This window comes from Aspergillus caelatus, assembly GCF_009193585.1.
Source record: "Aspergillus caelatus strain CBS 763.97 unplaced genomic scaffold BDV27scaffold_63, whole genome shotgun sequence".
Taxonomy (NCBI): Eukaryota; Fungi; Ascomycota; class Eurotiomycetes; order Eurotiales; family Aspergillaceae; genus Aspergillus; species Aspergillus caelatus.
This window is the reverse complement of record NW_022475326.1, coordinates 56,240-75,939: the sequence shown is the minus strand read 5'-3', so window position 1 is coordinate 75,939 and position 19,700 is coordinate 56,240. Positions and strand designations below refer to the sequence as shown.

At 48.6% G+C, this 19,700-nt stretch overlaps 8 protein-coding genes across 8 annotated transcripts; 2 read left to right on the top strand and 6 right to left on the bottom strand.

Moving 5' to 3' along the window:
• Positions 1–1,212: 1,212 nt before the first annotated feature.
• On the bottom strand, positions 1,213–2,023 carry BDV27DRAFT_171425 (uncharacterized protein; the record flags this gene model as incomplete). The annotated part of the gene is made up of 2 exons (XM_032075592.1): positions 1,213–1,775; positions 1,810–2,023. 2 exons carry the CDS (start codon positions 2,021–2,023, stop codon positions 1,213–1,215), a joined length of 777 nt encoding a protein of 258 aa, XP_031928815.1.
• Positions 2,024–2,409: 386 nt separating this feature from the next.
• Positions 2,410–3,175, bottom strand: BDV27DRAFT_144195 (uncharacterized protein; the record flags this gene model as incomplete). Its single annotated transcript, XM_032070223.1, has 4 exons — positions 2,410–2,648; positions 2,705–2,807; positions 2,898–2,982; positions 3,036–3,175. 4 exons carry the CDS (start codon positions 3,173–3,175, stop codon positions 2,410–2,412), a joined length of 567 nt encoding a protein of 188 aa, XP_031928814.1.
• Positions 3,176–3,852: 677 nt separating this feature from the next.
• Positions 3,853–5,532, bottom strand: BDV27DRAFT_100644 (serine hydrolase domain-containing protein). The gene is made up of 3 exons (XM_032064270.1): positions 5,088–5,532; positions 4,882–5,018; positions 3,853–4,827 (listed from the first exon to the last, which is right to left on the bottom strand). Exons 1-3 carry the CDS (start codon positions 5,476–5,478, stop codon positions 4,126–4,128), a joined length of 1,230 nt encoding a protein of 409 aa, XP_031928813.1. The 5' UTR covers positions 5,479–5,532; the 3' UTR covers positions 3,853–4,125.
• Positions 5,533–6,394: 862 nt separating this feature from the next.
• On the top strand, positions 6,395–8,350 carry BDV27DRAFT_126352 (flavin-containing monooxygenase). Its single transcript, XM_032066521.1, has one exon. The coding sequence runs from the start codon at positions 6,583–6,585 to the stop codon at positions 8,248–8,250; it is 1,668 nt and encodes a 555-aa protein (XP_031928812.1). The 5' UTR covers positions 6,395–6,582; the 3' UTR covers positions 8,251–8,350.
• Positions 8,351–8,606: 256 nt separating this feature from the next.
• On the top strand, positions 8,607–11,112 carry BDV27DRAFT_171423 (Zn(II)2Cys6 transcription factor domain-containing protein; the record flags this gene model as incomplete). Its single annotated transcript, XM_032075591.1, has 1 exon — positions 8,607–11,112. One exon carries the CDS (start codon positions 8,607–8,609, stop codon positions 11,097–11,099), a length of 2,493 nt encoding a protein of 830 aa, XP_031928811.1. The 3' UTR covers positions 11,100–11,112.
• Positions 11,113–12,306: 1,194 nt separating this feature from the next.
• On the bottom strand, positions 12,307–14,631 carry BDV27DRAFT_171422 (hexose transporter; the record flags this gene model as incomplete). Its single annotated transcript, XM_032075590.1, has 11 exons — positions 12,307–12,412; positions 12,489–12,578; positions 12,641–12,852; positions 12,912–13,123; positions 13,185–13,362; positions 13,421–13,570; positions 13,626–13,719; positions 13,779–13,939; positions 14,030–14,101; positions 14,167–14,306; positions 14,382–14,631. The coding sequence occupies 11 exons, from the start codon at positions 14,629–14,631 to the stop codon at positions 12,307–12,309; spliced, it is 1,665 nt and encodes a 554-aa protein (XP_031928810.1).
• Positions 14,632–15,894: 1,263 nt separating this feature from the next.
• On the bottom strand, positions 15,895–17,648 carry BDV27DRAFT_156609 (glycosyl hydrolase family 79 C-terminal domain-containing protein; the record flags this gene model as incomplete). The annotated part of the gene is made up of 7 exons (XM_032072365.1): positions 15,895–16,337; positions 16,386–16,419; positions 16,485–16,576; positions 16,627–16,989; positions 17,048–17,295; positions 17,351–17,470; positions 17,518–17,648. 7 exons carry the CDS (start codon positions 17,646–17,648, stop codon positions 15,895–15,897), a joined length of 1,431 nt encoding a protein of 476 aa, XP_031928809.1.
• Positions 17,649–18,253: 605 nt separating this feature from the next.
• BDV27DRAFT_126347 (tautomerase family protein) lies at positions 18,254–19,421 on the bottom strand. Its single transcript, XM_032066520.1, has 2 exons — positions 18,630–19,421; positions 18,254–18,570 (listed from the first exon to the last, which is right to left on the bottom strand). Exons 1-2 carry the CDS (start codon positions 18,753–18,755, stop codon positions 18,304–18,306), a joined length of 393 nt encoding a protein of 130 aa, XP_031928808.1. The 5' UTR covers positions 18,756–19,421; the 3' UTR covers positions 18,254–18,303.
• Between the last annotated feature and the right edge of the window lie 279 nt (positions 19,422–19,700).

The following is a 19,700-nucleotide window of genomic DNA, read 5'->3' as shown; positions in this document are numbered from 1 at the left end:
GTCCTGAGGTACCAATTCGGTGTTACTGTGATCCGCCTGTGCAAGAAGCGCTTGAACAAAAGGTTCACACTGGTTACAACTGTGCCGTAGCTTGGTGTCACGACTGCGGACGAATCGCCAGAAAAGACGATACCTTCTTAGCGCTGAGCGATCCACTTTACAAGCCCCATGGGAATGGAGGATACCAGCCTTGGCTCAACGACATGCCGTGCGGTCCATGGAACTGGATTCGGCCACTGAAATATGATTGATCCGTATTAGCCAATGTGAACAATGCGTGAGTTTTGTAGCGGGGCGTCCCTGTGAGAATATTTCCATCTGATATGGACATTTTCCAGTGTCAGTTCAACTGTAGACCTAATCGAGTGAAGCGCTTTGGAAGTGCAAAGGGCCGGATAAACACGGTAGTTACGATCTCAAGGTTGGCCTCTCCCACGCAGCAGCCAAGTCTGGCGGTACCTGCGTCCAACGCGCTAGACATTACGATTGTGTAATAGGGCGCGTTGGTCGTCATAGCTACTAGAGATACTGTACATTAGTCTGAAACTGCAATGTCTCGCAAAGGCGGATATCTTCGCAACTCTCTTATATAATATTATCAATGCGAGTTGCACAGTTTTGAACATTGCTACAAATCATTTTCGAACGGCGTTAGTACGATGTGGGCCTTGGCCTATCAGAATCTCCTTTCTATACCCGGTGCTTCCTGGGCGCCTTTCCTTGCATTGCAATGGTATTGACTCGTTCGATAGACATTAAATAGACAGTGGCAATGAAGTAATACAGGAACACCAGAAACTGACACCTGGCAATCCTGAGAGTCAGATAATAATCTTATATATTCAGCGACACACTGAGTATCAGTATGCGCCTGTACCGGCGCTCATCCTTTTGCGTAAAACTTCGAACGAGCTTGGCAGACAGGGGTGGGAATATTGGCAAGGATGCCTAAGTGTTGTGCAAGCCTCCAATGACAGATACCCTGTGCACTTCTTGTGAGCCATGCAACCCTCTTACGTATACAATTTGCATCCAGCAAGTCCTTCAAGAAATGGATCTCTTGCTATGAGCCCGTCATGGCCAGTCCCACCCCAATTAATCTACGTCCTAATACCTTGCCACGCGATGCAAGAAGGTTCTCTCGCATATCCAGATTAATAGGAAGTCAAGAAAAGGATGCCATTCACTAAGATAGGAGACATCTTCTTACTTTTATATGAATCCGAATAACTCCATCATCCATGCATCGTCCATACCGTCCAGCTTTGAATCCCCAGGGCTATACAATGTAGCCTGCAAGGTCGGGTTGGCCACCTCGGTGGCAGGCGGATACTGCTGAGCCTCTATCAATGATGGCCCCCATCTTTCTTTGATCGTTGATATCATGTTGACCCCCTTCGCAAATATGTCTGCTTCCGCCTCTTGGGTGCGATGGTCGGCCGACCTTTTGAAATTAGTTTGCAGAAGGTCTAGGTAATGGAATAGGTTCACGCTGTCTTGGACAGCTTTCCGATCCCAGGTTGGATCATCCAGAGTGGAAAGCATGAACAGGTCCACAAGGGCTCGGCAGAACATGGAGAGTATGGTAAAAGATACCCCCAAGTAATGTTCGGGAGGAACACACAACCAGACATCCAACCAAGACTTCGCAGCGAGAAGAGACATATGAAGGCTTTTTACGCCGTGGGGATCAGGGCCGTTGGTTGGGATGGGCGCCTTGATCAAGGCCTCATGAATCGCAAGTTCTGCGTTCGAGAGGTACATACAGATGACATCTACCGGTGCTGAAAGGAATGGTGTGGGACATACTGTTGTTCTTCAGATGCGAAGGCATCTGCCGCCTTACCGATTCCAGTTGGGATTGCAAGAAGTCCGTAACAAGAGGTGAGGTATGAGAGTTGTCACCGTCCCGGCGAAGATGATAAGATTTGTCGACCACCAACTGAATCCTGACGAGCCACACCAACAGTTCGTCTCCAGGGCACTCTTTTGTGCTAGCCAAAATCTCGAGACTTTCTTCCATGTGGGACGTCCAACTCAGGGCGTCACTTTTGAATAATGATAACGCGATGCTAGGGCGACAGTTAATGATCGGGTTCGATATCATCAAATTCGCCGGTTTCGGTTTACCTTGAAGTGATCAGAAAACACCCCAGCACGGCCCGTCGCTCCTCCAAAGTTCTGTTCATCGCTGTCTCAGTCTTTAAACCGGCTGCACGAGTAAATCCTTGCAGAATGGATTGTTCTTTTGGGGGAGCTTTGCTTATACCCAGCTCATTGACAAGACCGGTCAATAGGTGGCTGTAGAAGTTGAGGAATGGCTTCACACAGTATACTTTCCTGGGTGGACAGTCAGAGGATACAAGGCTGTATTTCTTCAATGGGAGACTCTTGGACTTCTTCGGTCACTTACCATGACATGAATGTCATAAGGCCGAGAAGAAGGTCCATGCTCGGGGTCGTTTCCAGAACCAGCTTTTGGTAAATAGTGTCGTGCACTTTGGTGAATAGGGATTCTCTTTTGGTCAGGTTTGGTGTCAGGACTGCGGTCAGGCAATACCAGAAGAATGGTTTCTCTTGCATCAGCTCTTGAGGGGTGACATGGAGCGGTATGTAGATGCAAGATAGTTCAGGTTTTCGGTCCGGAACTGCTTGAGAAGTCTCGTTGCCTCGTCAGACTGGATGTAAGCCGAGGGGTTTGGACCATCTGATGCAGGCAGCGCAAAGACTGGAGTCCTTGTTTGAATATCATATTGACTGGGAGCGCTGGGGGGCTGCTCCGCGTGCCCTTCTAACGATCTCTCACTCTCCCACACTCTTTCCAAGTCGGGGGGAGACGGAAGCGTTTTATCAGGGCGTTATAGGGCGGACAGAAGACTATCAAGTCAAGATTCCACCCGTGCAATTCTCGTACTTGAAGAACCCTGTCTGCTCCTCCGAACCGATAATGAGGGTCCGCATTCCTTGCCCAGACGATCGCATCTGTCACCTGTCAGCAACCATGTGCTTAAAGTCACAGCGCTATGATAGCAGACCTTTCACATTGATCCCCAGTGGCCAAGAGCAAGCATTTGCATTTAGCCCGAGCGCAATTGATGCATGCTTGACCGTAGGGGGCGGGCGTTGGCTTTCGGAGTCTCCTCGCCTCCGTCCGACGGGAGTCGGGGTACGGCATTACGACGTTATAAGCTTATCCTTGGTCGTGCATGTATCTGTGATGGTTAACGAGAAGGGGAGTCCAATGTGCAGCATGCGTATCATTTTTCCTTGTCAATGAAAGTCAGACGGATTTCAGGGAAGATTCGGACCGGGATTCAAACGTCCAAGTCCGATCGGCTGACTCATCAACACTGGACCTTGGAGAAAAATTGTGTACTCCATGTTATGGAATTCTCACTACTGTAGGGTTCAAAATGTAGGAACGTTTAAGCCTCCCCTGTCCTAGAACCCGGAACCCGCTGGGATCTGTGTGGGCTAATACTACTAACCCCCCTGGGCTACTATAATTCATTAAATAGAATATATCATATATAGTCTGTACATGAAATTGTACAGGGCTATAGCTATAGTGCACTGTAATCCACCCGCAACCACCCGTAGAGTGCAGCGTCTCCCTATATATAGGAGCATGTTCTACCTCCATACTAGGCGCGACAACACATACAGCTTCCGCCGATCAGACATGCGCGGGGGAATACAGCATCGCAACACATATACCCAGAGCATGTCCCACCAGGATATCCACATTCATTACCTGTTCTATGTATCATCGTACTGCAGTCGGTATAGATGCTATCATACTCTCCCGATTCAAAAGGTATCTAATAGGCAAGATGTTCACCAAAACGGGTAATGATATATTAAAGAATTCCCTTGCTTGATGGTAGAGTCATGCACTTACCCTACAATAAATTTACAATACTGCCAAATATTTCAATTACCCCCTTAAAAAAGAACTAAGCAAGTTAGGAATTGATGCACGGAAACCGATGCCCCGCTAGGCTAAAAGGAAGTGAGAGCAGCCCCCAAGCACACGAAATGCATAAGTCTGAAGAGGCTGACTCGGAAGAAGTCACAAGGCAGATTCATCGCTTTCGAAACTGTATGCCACGAGAGCCCTAGAAGCTACAAGTCAAGACCTTTGTACACCAGCGACTCCATGTCACCCCAGAGCCCCAATACTCGAGCGTCGGCGAATGGAAGTATCTGCGTACAGACCATGCCCGCAATCCCCTTGGTCCTGTCACACCACCACCAAAGATTGGGAAGTCCAGCCCAATGGCCAGTCTGGGCCGAACGGCCCGTGCTCCCCCCAGTCAGCATACAGGTGAGCCCCCAGCCTTGGGGGGTTGTGGATGGATACAAATGAGCGATACGGTTCGTGAGATCCGCTTTGGCGGGTGGAATTTCCTGTGCCGCGAAGTTGGGGAACTGGGGAATCTGGTTTTCAAACATGAGGTTTACCGTCGCCTTGCGTAGGATCTGCTTGTTGGTGGTGGGCGATATGCCATCGTTCAAAAGGGTCGCCAGGACTTGACAATACTCTTGAGGCTTTGCAAAACAGCCTGCCCCACCACTGTTGAAGCAACTGGCTATATCCTGAGCATCCTCCACGATCAATGGTCGTCGAAGCAAGTGATCGCGTGGGGATAACTGGCCATCCGGCGCCCGTGAGTTCATATGAGCCAGTTTCGAAATCATGGACGCATTGGGGAACATGGAAATATTATGCAAATCCAGAGGCTCGAAGATATTGCGGTGGAAATAGTCATTCAATGACAGACCCGTTACGCGCTCCACGAGAAGACCAGCCCAATCAATATTGACCTAAATGGAGGCCTGTTAACTCTGGTTTGAATCGTAGACGGCTTACTACCTTACCCCATATTCCCACCTCTCTCCTGGCTGGTTCACCAGCGGCTGTAGCATATCATAGGAACATCCCGAAAACTCGTCGTATCCTGCCGGTTTGCTATAGTCTCTTAGTTTCTCGTTGAAGAATGAGTACCCGAAACCAGCTGTATAATATTGTATGGTCAGCGTATGCCCCTGGGGTGAATGACTCAAGCTCTGATTAGGAGACTCACCGGTATGGGCGAGAAGCATTCGCAAGGTAATCCCCTGTTTCTTCTCGACCAGACTTCCATCCGATTGCAATACCTGGACGTGCTTCAGCTCGGGGCAAATTGTTTCGACCTGAGTCGAATCATCCAAGGAAAGAAGGTCTTGTTCCACAAGCTGCATGCAAGCAATCCCCGTAATCAATTTAGTACATGAGGCAATCCAGAAGATATTATCGAGAGTCATCGGCTCAGATGAGCCATATCCCCGTTTGCCGCTGGCATGGGCAAAATATTCCCGACCATCCTTGCCCACGATGACCACCACGGCCCCAGGGATGCCTTTCTCTTGATCCGCACAGGCTTCATCCAGTCGAGCTTCGAGAGAGCCAGTCACGTTGGGGGTCAGTTGACTCATTTTCGCGGTTGGGGGGTAAAATATGAAGTTCCTCGGATCAGCAAGCGCTTGCAGACGAAACAATCTTGAGGAGCATCGCTGTATTGAGATTTACCTCAATATATCCTTCATGATCCGGTGCTCCGAGTGAGTACGTTTTCATTGGATCGGCCGGGGGACTCCGCATGTCCACCGTGCAGGCATAGACAGATTGAGTTAAATTGAGGGGACGCGATATGCAGCATCGGATCCGCATGCAACAAAACAACAAGCTGCGGGGTGGAGCAATCAAAGAGATGCATCCAACAGATACTAACAGCCACGCACTTGGTATTAATACTACAAGTGTATTAGGTTACTTAAAGTACGTTGCTGATCTATTTACTTAGAATATCTTGTTTATTAAACAACTAATACCTACTGGCTTTAATTGCGTGAACGTAATTCAGATCGCAGGTTTTCATTTATTCTGTATACCGTCAATAGTAAGTAATATAGAATCAAATATTATATATTCTAGCCTTCCTACTAATATCATTGTAGCGATAATAAACAATTCTTACAAGGATAGGAATCCTATGCGTGGCCGAATGAAAAACACCAAGGGTTGAAGGAATTGTGGAATTTGGCCTCGTTTGTCCGAGTCACAAGATAGCTGATGCGGATCCGCATGCACGGACAATCACATCCGTTGCTTCATAGGAACTAATGCTGCAAGTTCTCACGCGGTTTCTCACTGGGGAGGCAGTCTAGACCGTTCAGCATTGTGCTTCAATTATTGGCTTACAGGTATACTCGTGCAGCAACGCCCAGGAGAGTGGACCAAGGGTTTGCCTGCCGGAATCAGACTGATGCAGAGCTGGACCTCCTCATAGGCGGCTCCGTCGGTTATAATCACTGATCATCACAATTTATGGCTGCTTCAGGCTGACTGCCGGCAGTATTTAAGGCACCTATTCTCTTAGGACTAAGTGTCATTGCATCTCAAAGCATTTTCTTCGAAGAAAAATACTAATACCTCTCTAAGCTCGTGTACGTTTCATTGATCTTCTTTTCCACTTTGACCATATCTACCTTGTCCTTCCCCGCTTGGCAGACTACAACAAGGAAACTCCCTCAGAAGCCATGCCCGTAAGAAGGGAACTCGCCGAAAATGCCACGCGGGACGCCGCAGAGGGAAACTACGCCGATCATCTCGACGTCGATGTCCTGATTGTGGGTGCCGGGTTTGGCGGGATCTATTCTCTGTATGAGATTCGAAAGCTCGGGCTCAAAGCCGTCATTTTCGAAGCGGGAAATGACATTGGTGGCACATGGAGATGGAACTGTTATCCCGGCGCAGGTGTGGACTCGGAGGTGCCCGAGTATCAGTTGTCGATCCCGGAAACCTGGAAGGATTGGACGTGGTCGACCAATTATCCCAACTACGAGGAGCTGCGCAAGTACTTTGATCATGTGGACAAGGTCCTCAACATCAAAAAGGACTGTGCATTCAATAGCGTGGTCGTCAGCGCACACTTCCATACCGTGGAAGGCCGCTGGCATATTCGGACGGCAGATGGAAGGACAGCACGCGCGAAATACTTCATCATCGCTGCCGGTTTTGCGGCGAAGCGCTACATCCCAGAGTGGCCGGGCATCGAGAAGTTTAAGGGCATTGTCCACCATTCGTCGTTTTGGCCGGATGAGAAAATAGACGTCCGTGGAAAGCGCTGCGCCATCATTGGCACTGGAGCCTCTGGTGTGCAAATCACCCAGGCCTGGGGACCGGAGGCCGGGGAGCTCAAGGTCTTCCAGCGCACACCTAACCTGGCAGTGCCCATGCGCAAGCGCCCTCTCACGGCGAAAGAACAAGAGGACACCAAGGCGTTCTACCCGGAACTTTTCCGGTATCGCGAGAAATGTTTTGCGGGGTTCCTGTACACGTTTTGTGAGCGCGGGCTATTTGAAGATAGTGAAGAGGAGCGAGAGCAGTTTTTGGAAAAGCTGTGGAGTGAGGGCGGATTTCGGTACTGGGTGGCTAATTATAAGGATTATCTATATGACGCCAAGGCAAATCGCGTCGTCTATGATTTCTGGAGGAAGAAGGTGTGTGAGCGCATTAATGACCCCAAGAACCAAGAGCTCCTGGCGCCTTCAGAGCCACCACACCCTTGGGGAGTGAAGCGCCCTTGCTTGGAATATGACTACTTTGAGCAGTTTAACCGGCTCAATGTTGATTTGGTAAATATCAAAGACAATCACATTGCGGACTTCACGGAAAAGGCCATCAAGCTGCAAGATGGAACAGAATACGAATTCGACGTTGTGTGTATCGCCACTGGATTTGACATCACGACCGGAGGCATGACCAGCATGGGACTGCACAGTATATATGGCAATAGTCTCAAAGAGGAATGGAAGTCCGGTGCCTTCACCTATCTTGGCATGACCGTCAGTGGTTACCCAAATATGTTCCATCTGTACGGGCCACACGGTCCAACGTTGCTGAGCAATGGCCCTACAACTGTTGAAATCCAAGGGCGGTGGATTGCAGATGCCATCAAGCAGATGGAGCGTCAAGGCATAAAGTACATCAATCCTACCGCGAAGGCTGCCCAAGAGTGGAAGGTCAAGATCAATGAACTTTCGGACAAGTCACTCTTCCCTACTACCAAGTCCACCTACATGGGCGGTAGCATGCCCGGAAAGGTCTTTGAGCAGGTCAACTATGCCGGCGGAGAGTACCCTTATTCCAAGGAGATCCGAGCAGTTCTTCCCAACTTTACCGGATTTGATATCGTCAAACGCTGAAATGTGTGGACATTCGGAGGCAATGCTTGATGTTTCCCTATCCCATGACCTCTTGTAACCTTCATAGTATCAATCCATGACTGATTTGGCTTTTTTTTGAGACCTTGTCGTAGCATCCCGCCCCAAAGGAACAAGGCGTAGCCAGTAGGATTTAACAGGCTGAAAATAACCTCAAGCGGAGGCAAATCACAAACTGTTAATTTAACATTAAGCCCGGGCCGATTTATACCCCGCAAAACCCCCGCATTTCCCCAGCTAAGTCCGTGCTTTAGTGTCTCTCGGATCCATGTTTACCTTCATTATTCTCCCAGGAACGGCCCTACCTTCCTATCGACCATACCACTTTGCTTCGAATAATGTCTTATCGTCGCCGTCAGCATCGTAGCTGTGATCAATGTCGTAAAGGCAAGAGAGCATGTGATGCCCTGCTGGCTGACGAGCTTGAGAGTAATGCCAACACTGCTCAACAGGCAGACAATCACTCATGCTCCAATTGCAGAAAACACAAAAGAAAATGCACCTTCAACTGGCTGCTGAGTCACACAGGATCCCGGCATGGCCGTAGCAAGAGAGCCAGAAATATTGCGATCGCCCGCTCGCGGCAGGAGAACGATCGTTCGGCTCCATCCTCTCAACAAACCTCCATTGCGCGCAATCCTACAGAGCTTCCTCTGCAAAACGTCGAAAATTGCGAATGGCCCATGTCTGTTAGGGATCCGCTTTTGCTGTGGCCACAGGACGAGGGACTAAATGCGGACTGGTTAGCTTGGCAATGCCTCAATGACGCAGCTGTCGTCTCTCCTCTGAGCGCCGATTTGATTCTCAATGGGGATGGGCATGTCGATCCTAGCCAGACACCACAAATGAGTGCCCAATGGGACTCTGCCGAGGCCGGTCAAGATTGGCACATTACCGGTGAAACTCCACAGCTCGGGGCAATGAGCAGTTCAATAACTTCGTCGCAATCCAATGGTACACCCGGCTGCCAGCCATGTGAGACATGTGATATCAGTTCTGAGCTCTCGCTTCATGGTCTTCCGCCAACCGAAGTTCGTGCTGGGTCTATGCCAGCAAACACTACACTGTGTGTGGGCTCAAGCCAATTAGCACACAATTATGCCCACTCCATGATGACGCACAACCTAATCCACATATATAACGACAGTATGGAAAATGCATTGAGCTGTTGGTTGACGGAGCGTAATTGTCCCTACAGTAACCGGGGGTACGTTGACGCAAAAGGTCCAAAGACAGGTCCTTACACCACGAATAGGATCTACAGACGAGTTTGCCTCTTAGATCAGGCATGTTCATCCATCCCCGGTCGACGTTTGACGAGTGTGGAGAGTAGAACGGCAACACAGACACTTCATGCTGCCATCATGGCATTCGCTTCTCAGTGGTTAGAGGGGCCTTCAGCAGACGAACATATCCCAATACCATCCTCTTCAGCTCACCGCGAAAGTGGCATGCGTGAGGCCTTCTGGAATGAAGCGCGTCATGCACTGGAGAAATCGAGAGCAATTCCATCGTTTCGCGTAGCCTTTGCCAATATGTTGTTTTCGCTGGCGCAAAGTCCCCGGCACGGTGAAGGAATGGAGCTCGACGAGCTCTTAGACCATGATCCTGCCCCAATGTATCTTGAAACGGCGCTCCGGCAACTGTTTACTTTCCGTTCTAGATTGATCAAGCTTCGGCGGCAAGGTTCCAACAGAGCGCTCGAGCAATGCTGTAAGGACACCAAAGGTGATGTATACCATACAGGACTAAGAACCCATCCGTCAGGCCAGGTCGATTTCATGCTGAAGGACTCTGAAGCCCAACACACTTTCAATCTTCTATTCTGGCTGGGCATCATGTTTGATACGTTGACGTCGGTCATATATCAACGTCCCACCGTCGTTTCTGATGAGGACAGTCAGATCATACACTCCCGGTCGCGCTTCTGCTCGTTTCCGGACGCCGTTGATCTGGATGGATGGGATATTAGCTCCTATTCCGTTAGCAAACGTGAAGAAAGTGTATGGGGCGATTTTTTTCTTCGCAAACGTAACATGCTCCACAATCTCAACCAGGCCCGCTGGCCGTGCTCTTACGAAGAGGCAGCGGAAGTCTTATCTGACGCCGCGCCAGTAAAGGTTCTCCTATTCCGTCGTATAAATCATATCAATACACTTGTATGTCGGGGAGGTGAGGCGGAGGCTATTGAGGAAGCGATCCACAGCGCTCTCTTGATCTACGAGTATTGGAACTCCACGTACAAGCAATTTATGCTAGACTGTGTCTCTCATCATACAGAACTCCCGTCTCGCATACAATCATGGTATTTAGTGCTGGCCGGACATTGGCATCTTGCGGCGATGTTGCTCGCAGATACTGTTGAGGACATAGATCAAGCGCGACTTGGGCAAAGCTCCCAAGCCGAACATCGGTGTACCACTGGCCTCATCTCCCTCTTGAAGCACGAAAATGCTTTCGCTGTTGGAGGCCTCGCTCGATACTCTTACGACCTACAGGGCTCGTCGCACCCTAAACTCCGCAATTTTCACGATTCAGTCAATCAAGCCGCATCCTTGACGGAGCCATGGACTGCTGTCCTTATCCACTCTTTCAGAAAAGCAGGCACCATCCTAATCAGAGAAATCGGCATATCACAATGTGGCTACCAAATGCCGCAAGACTCTTTCAGGCTAACGTGTCAGCGTTGTGAGCACTGTATAAAGGCACTCCAGTGCCTGGGAAAAAAGTCAGACATGGCTCTGACCGCAGCTCAGCGACTATCAGAGAGTCTCAACAGGGCCCTATCGCGACGCAACACGATCGATCCATGCCACATGGGCGCCATTTGATAATACTTTGATCTCCTGGTCGTTCTTTGGGCCCGTTCGCGTTAATTTGTCCAATATTGGGAAACGGTGTAAGTGTCGGCGAGATGGGCTAAGCCCTGTGATCCTGTCTAGCTAGTAGCACCCTCAACACGCGGCGCAGTCTTTATCCACAGTATCTCATTAACGTTGAAGGAGTCAAACATGACAGGACACGAATCACTACTTGAGAAAGAACCATTTCCACGTTAGTCATAAACTAGTGCATGAGAAGCTTGGATCCCTCGGCCTCCACGACGAACAACAGGAGATTCAATATAAAGAAGGGTATACTCCACAGAGGACGGATTGCTGAGCGGGGTTCGTGCTGAGTGAGTTGCCAAGAAAAAAGTCGCGTCGTGTCTTCCGAATAGTAAACAGATGGCCCTCCACGTGATTCCTGTACAAATTGCCCAGTGTATCTCAAATTCAATTGTAAAACTTCTACTAAATTCGCCTGAAAAGGCTACAGTATCCCCCACATATTTCATGGTTTTTGCGGGATTTTTGGAGAATTAATGGTGGGTTTCGGCCGGTATTGTATCTAAGTCGGTGAAGTAGACACAAAGATATATATTTGCCTGGGAGATTCTCTGGACCATATGAGTATGGATATCTATTTCTAAAATTACTTTTGTAACTTGGCTTCAAGAATCCCACAAAATATACATAAAACACCCCAGGCAATATGCTAATCTTAGCTATTTTAGATGGAATTTTAGCATATACTACGGTAGGTATTTGGGGTCATCAAAATCAAGATATAAAGAAATCTATAAAGGCGGAGGGTATCACTAAAGCGGCATCATGGATGGCCCGGGCCCTAAGCCCTAAGCCCTATTACCAGTATCTAGGCTAAACTAAAACCAGGTTAGCTGCTGCCGCTTTTATGGGTCCATAACATTGCTTTAGTTTTGGGCGCCGACGTGACAGTTGGGAGGTATCCACTAATGATCTCCCACGCCAGTTGCAATCTACCAGAAGCCTCAGGGAAACAGGAGAAAATCAAACGGTGGCAGTAGGCCAGTGAAAATATGTGACAATCCGTCTGCTCAATTTTTCTCGGTGACTATCTCTAAGAATTTTGTAGTAGTTGGGCGCCAAGCAATACTGTCAACCACAGATTCCACCACAGGTACATGGTCTGATGCGTTTCACTTCACAGATGCAGTTCTTTTGGCCACATTAAGCTCTATACTGTACGCGTGTGTGCTTCCATCTCGTGTTGCTCAGCAGCATGGGTCTGAACGTCAGTAACATAATGCTTGAACTTGCGAAGATTAACCTTCTTCTCAAACCTATGAGAAAGACACGGAGGAGTTAGCACGACTGGAAGAAAAGAAAAGAATATCTTTGGAATGCGCTTCTACTTACATCTCATCGATCTCGGCAGGTGTCCGACGTGTGACCTCGGGAAGGATAAACCATGCGACGATAACAGCAACTGTACCTGTTCCCGCGAAGCTATTTTATGAAGTTCATGTTAGTGGCTGACCGTGTCATTTATGAGAAAACTGTGTACGCACAAGAATCCTGTCTTGACGCCCCATTTGGTGAGGGGTCCGTTGATCATCAGGGGCGTGCAAAAGCTGAACATGAGCGCGATCAAATTGGAAGCTGCAAGAGACAAGCCTGCCGTCTGAGCGCGCAGGCGTTGCTGGGGAATTTCTGCAGCGTAGGCGTAACCAATTGACGAGGCACCGGTGGTCGAGAATGTAGCGAGACAGGCGAAAAAGACCTGTGGTTGCGGTATTGGTCAGGGACCTTTGGCGCAGACGATAGATTTGAATGACTTACTAAAAGCGAGCTGGTAGACTTCTGAGTGTAATCAAAGCAGCCGATTATTCCCAGGCATAGCACTGATAGAGTCGTGACCGCGTATGGATAGACGGTGAGTGGTCGACGACCAATTTGGTCGGTGAGCATGGCCGTCATGATCATTGAAAGGAGTTGGACACAGGACAGGATGACGGTGACCAGGAAGGGGTCTTTATTACCCGCATATTGAACTGCAAGAAAGGGTGAGCACCAGAAGGGAGAGACAGCTCAATATGAATGTGGCGAGCTTACAGAAATAGGTAGCATTAGTGTTGAACACTGCCAGCCCGACAAACTGCTGGGTCATTTTTGGCCATCCAGCAATAACGAACCGGATGAAATTGCGGCCCTGGAACACAGCCCACATGCCTTCCTGCGAGTCTCGCTCAGCAATCCGGCGCTCCTCTACGACTGTGGCACTCATGATATCCTGCAATTCGGACCGATTGTTAGTAAAAATGGTGCACAAAGGGTTGCATTTCACAGACAATTTGTTCGGACACATCGTAACCCTCAACGCGGCCGTTATATGTCCTAAGCATCTTGGAGGCCTTATCAAGCTTTCCTTTACTAACAAGCCACCACGGGGTTTCGGGCATGATTATAAAGATAATAATTGTTGCTCCGACCATAGCCCACTGGAAAACGTTCTTAGTACATCACTGCGATTTGCTGAAAGATACTGGCTTTTACCTGTGTATAGATGGGCGTTCGAAAGTCCAAGGGATTTTTAGCATGAAGTTGGTTGAGAGCCACCGAGGCGAATATTTGTCCCACCACGAACCAACTGAGCGATGCTCTGGTTAGGAGTATCCGTGATTCCAAGATTGGGATGAGAGAGCTTACAAGCTGTACGCATTAATGAAGAATCCTCTTAACTGGGTCGGAGCGATCTCTGATAGATAGACAGGCAATGTCGATTGCAGCATGCCGACTCCCATGCCAGAGAAGAGCTTCGCCACAAGCCAGTGATCCCATCGGGTAGCAAAGGACTCAACAAATATGCTCTGAGAAAAAGGAGTTGCATTAGCATCATGGGAAGAATGCCAATGGATAGGAGGTTAATCAAGAAGAGCGAATATTGAGTCATAGCTCACCACTACAAAGACGACCCATATGATGTAAAATGCCACTTTTCGGCCGTATGATTCCGTCACATACTGAAGCAGCTTTATAGAAGAAGGGAAGAGGGCGTTAGCAGTTTTCTCATGAGCCAACGGGTACGTGTACGTACAATTTGGCCAACCGCCTGACCAGAAGACTGAAGGCCACTCCAAGCGGAGACATACTGGCCTTCGATGACTGTTGTTCCAGGTTTGGCCATCTGTCGGATGAATCCCTCATTGGAGACAAGCCCACCATTGAGATTGATCTCTAGCATAGTGTAAATGTCCTATTAGCTTGACTTCCGCGAATCTTGAATGCAAGGTTAGGATAACAGAGCCATACGGTAACCATCTAATGCGGCACTGAACGCCGCAGCCATTGCCATGATTGAGACGAGTTTATATCGTCTCACCGTCTGCCATATAGAAAGGTCGTCCTCCTTTGACCGCATCACTGGCGCACCTCCCTTGCCTATTGCACAATGTTCATTCTCCTCTGCAGTTGGCTGTTCGAGCTCCTCATGTTTGCTAATGCTTGGCTCGTCTCGAGTGACGGCTTGCAAGCTGTCCTGTGAGGCGTGGTGGGTGGCCATGGTAAGCTTTAGATGGTACAATTCGTGGCCTTAGTCTTCTAGACTAGCAGAGGATATTATTTCTGCCAAAAAGCTTTTGTATATAGACTCAAATGTACATTAGTGTTGATAGTGGATCCATGCGGAGACTCCAGAAAATACCCCAGACAGAAGCTCTGTTAACCTACGTCAAGCTTTAACACACGATCGGCTATTGACTGGGCAGGCTCGGCTTACGGCTGTTGATTTAGGTTATGGAAGGATTACAAGCTCCGGTGGAGGTGGACTGTTTAATTGCGCCAATGCTTCTGACCTCGGGATATCGCATCCCGAGTGTAGGCTCACATTGGCTGATCGACACCACAAGGCCATCTTTTCCCTTTGGAACCCGAAGATCGATTAATGAGCGGTTAAAATAGCGCACGCCATCAACAAAGTAGAAAGATAATTGCCATTAGCTCAGAAAGCTGATAAATCCTTATAGATAGGATGTTCCTAGAGCTTTGGAAGGGCCTTTCCAAACCGCACACAGCGATCGTTATTCAGATGCGCTTGCACTGAATAGGACATCGCCATTTCTTATTTAAAATCAAAGTCGCTGAGTCAGATCGATTTTCCTGGGAGGAGGGCTCCGAACGCCAAGGCGCATTCTTTAGCAGTGCCCACTGTACATTGATCTACACAGGGCCATTTTAGATAAGATTGCTGGGATTAGGGGCTATTTGGTAAAACCGTAGGCTACGATATTGTTATATGATACCTGTAGGCAATCTGCGACATTGCTGAGTGCAAGTATAAGACAGGTCTACTCGGTTAATTCCGCGAAGCGGAGTTGACCCAGTCCCCGGAACAAATTATTAAAAGGTTACAAGAGAAAAGGAGGTTCGTCCTAGGCCGGGGCTTTCTAACTACATAGAAGTATAAGGTAAACAGAGGAAAGGGACAACCCACAGATAGATGGTGGTAGTAGGGGAGAAAGGTCCTGTGGCAGACACTTGTGTTATATTCTAAAAGGCTTTTCGTTCATTTCAATATCTCCTATGCATAGGATTGAAGGATTTGTAGATGGCGTTTCTGAATGAAGATTCTGTTTCATCGGGGAGGCGCCTATATAGCTAGACGTTTCAATCATTAGGCTCTAACAGCTTAATAGACTTCGAAGTGATTGACTGATTGAAATCATTGCAGATATACAAGATGAGTACTACTTGGTTACTTCCTGTTTTGTCATCACGCCTAGCTACCATATTATGCACAAAAGCATAGACCCAAGACCATTGCTTCCTAGAGATAGACTAGCAAAGCTTCTGAGGCGCTGAGCGTAAATGTGGCTGAACCGGAAGACACGGTGCTTGTTTCTATGACTTCGTCACCCTGGATAACACATGTTTCGTTTGCAAAGGTTTGACCGGCAACGGTAGGAACCTGGCCCTGATCAACTCTGGAGGTAGAGTCGGGCGCTGTTAGCCGCTTTGCGGTGACACTGGAGGATGTCAGTCCGTTTAGTGTGAAGGTCTGCGACGGGCGTGTGCCATTGGCGTAGTAGTCTGAGTTGTACAATAGTACCCTGGACGGAGCGCCGTCTTGATAAATTGCGTATGCTGCGTACGGCGTTGTCTGGTCATCTAGCGGAGCGATCTGGTCTGCATTGGCCAGAGCCATCGTCGCAAAATACGCGCCATAATAAGGTGCACCCATATTGTAGCGCCCCCACCAGCAGTACGGACCTTTAGAGTAAGCTTGCGTCCCGTAAATGGGCGAATCTAGTTACTTACAGTTGCCTATGGTGCCCTGGTGGAAGTAAAGAGCCTGCACAAGTCGGAACGTAAGTGGCTACTTTCTAAGACACTGGGTCGAATGACTCAGGTACATACCTGCGTGCCCATAAGAATAGTTTGCATCACGTAGTCTAGGATCCAAAGACCAGCACCGTATGTCGGGCTAATCCCACCGCCACCCTGAGTAGCTACGGAGGCCGTCAGTAACAACAGCAGGCGTGCGACGGAATGCAATTACCAGAGTTAGTTTCTCCAAAAATGTGAGCTTTGCCTTTGGCAGCAGCCGCTGAAGCTTCAGAGGCAAAGGGTTGGATTTGAGATGCAATACCACTGTGGCTCATCAGGCCGGCCAAATCAGCGGTGCTTGGTGACTGGGGATAATTATGCGAGCAGTAGTCCTTGACAAGGTCGTTGGCCTCGTCCTCAACAGAAGACAAGCCGGAGATACTCATGGGCGATGTGCCAAAATAGACGCCTGCTGAAATGAGATCTGATGAGGACAGATTCTGGCAAACTGCATCCTGCCAAGCTACTTGCGATTTGTAGTCGGCTGCAGCATCCCATGACCCGCCGTCTGCAATAGGGTCGCTATCGGAAAAGACTGAATGCGCTTCATATTAGCAGGCTCCCAAACATAATGATGCGCATGGAAAACATACAATTTGGTTCATTTCCAAGCTCTATGGCATAGAGGTTCTCTATTGTATCTTTGGCTAGAGTGGCTGCAGCGATCGTGTTGGACTGATTGTTCAGACGGCGATTAAGACCTATGATAACCTGACCATCGTAGTCCGCAGCCAGGGCTATGAATGGCGGGCCGAATGTAAGTGATGAAGGTGCATCTGCTGGATCGGATACTGTATAGGTGACTGCGCTGCTGGAAGACGCATCATATGTCGCACGGTCTCTGAAGTGGGATTAGCACTGATAAGGCAGATGGTCTCGAAGATGAAGAAGCGCACTGCGTGGTGCCGCCAATTCGTAGTGGTGGCCATGTCCCTGTCAGTTCCTTGAGATTCTGAAGACAGGTTTTGGTTGCATCGACGTCGCTCATATAAGCTGGAAATGTGAAAAATTCAAGACTGCGTATTCAGTATCTACACCCAAGGAAGGTTTCAGTGATACTAACGAGAGGCCCACTGGTGCCGCAACCAGCTGAGCGCTTGCATTTGTCGGTGCTGATGCTGGTACCTCAAAGGTCAAAGCTGATGTCGGAGCAACAACGGCCAGAAGGCCGGCAGCAAGGTGAAGGAGTGTCATTCTAGGAGATGTTGGACCCTGTTGTGACTTCACCTGAAGGATAATACAACAACACCAGATATGCCGCCCATGGGGAGGTTTGCTACATTATATCTATCGGTTTGTTATTTACCAGCCTGTTTACTCTCACAGCCTCGGCAGAACATCTCAAAAACAGAATGGGCCCTGGACTCCAGGTGTTTCCGTACAAGCTCTGCAAGCGCTCGCCTCCACCGGAGAGAAGTCGTCGGGGGCCCACTTCCTTCCGCATAGTGGTGGTGAAGTGAATGTCTGGAGAAGACAGAAGTGTGTAGATCATTTGCGGGGTACAGATGAAATGTCTTGGTCGTCGGGACATGCTTTCCCGAGGTCTGAGCAATAAGTACGATATGCTAGCAATCCCTCTCTCCGATGCTCAACCGTTCCTGCCGGGTTTTTGCCTGATTTAGGCCAAACAATCTTAGGGCTAACCAGATTGGGAGAGCACGATCACGTGGATTTTGTTGCACTGCCGAAATTGGTGTAGTCTATTTGCAATGCTGCTGTTTTGATATCAAGCGATGGACTTCTAGTTTTCTGAAAACGCTCTTTGTCATACATGAAATTCTGCGTCCGGTAAACCAAAAAGGAAACCCCAGGGTATCGGTTACAGCCTGGTGAGGTCATTGACATCGGCCTATAATGTACCGGCCAAAAATTGTGCTTCTCCCATCCCAAAGCTCCAATCCGCCTTTGTATTTTCGGCACAGCTTATGATAAGATCCTCTCCAGGAAGTCCACATAACTCAGATAGTCGCTCATGAAGTGCTTGATAGACAGCTAGCTTCTGTTCAGCACTACGTCCTTGCTGCAGGATCTGGATGATGACCAAGTTGTTGCTTCTCTCCATTCCCAGGTTCGTGTCCTCGCAGATCAACTCATAGGGCTCGTGTTGGGTGATAATCTCAAGACCAGATATTATTAGAACATGGTGTGGCTACCACTTGCACATATGATACTTACTTGGTAGCGATCCCGTTCCGGTGCGTTGAAGTGCTTCCGCATAACTTCTTGAATCACATTGGCCAGCTTTCTTATCTCATCGGGAGACCTTACCCCTCTTATTAGGTCTATCCTCACAAGAGGCATCGTCGCTTCGAGATAAGTAGAATAAGGAATAATATGGCGTGTCGGATTCCTGAAAGGGGAAAGGAAAGTCAAGATCAATCAATAGATAGTGTCGAAACAGCACGTTTAGACGCCAGTGTGACAACCCCAAACGAGACGCTGAAAGAAACAGAAGTTGGTTTATCTATCCAGTTTTAACGAGCCCATAGCGCCAAAGACCTTCCTCTAGCACTAGAGCTTCTGGTATTTACCTCGATTGTGGGTACCTGCTTATCATGTTGAGGCTGGCTCCGCAATATCCGCGGCGATATCTGCCTCTTCTCACCATCGTGACATCATACATGCTCTAGTCTTTTCAATGGCGAACCGAACCATTTGTGAAATAGGGCATTCATGGGACTATCGATTTTGGTACACCAATAGACGCTTTCACGGACAAGTTCAGCAAAGCCCGTAAATCCAGTTTCTTCATCGGATATCACAATGAGCCTGACAAATTGAGAGGATATTTTCAGTTTACAGACCCTGGGTCAGAGCTCAATGATCGCCTTCGGCTGCTAGCATCCCTAGGTATCATAATTCTAGTAACACCGAAAGGCAATCAACATCTCCGCCTCGCTATGACTAAGGGACCATTACTATCAAGACGTCTGATGGCGACAAGTTCCACAACTGAAAGGATAAACCTATGCCGCGCCTTCTGCTAGTCCAAGTCGACATTCGCGTTGGCCAAAACCAGTTTATACTCGCGCTCGTCTGCCAATATATGTTATTCATAAATTTAATATCACTGTCCACATTGTTTTAATGACTTGATCGGTTTCCGTAGGAATAGCACGGTATATTACCATCGGAGTAGATACGCCTTAGGTTCCGAATGGCGCACGAACAATATATTTAATGCTTCGGGCGGAACTGTCGCGGATAGTCGAACCCTTCAACGAGAGTATTCTAGTGAGTGATCCA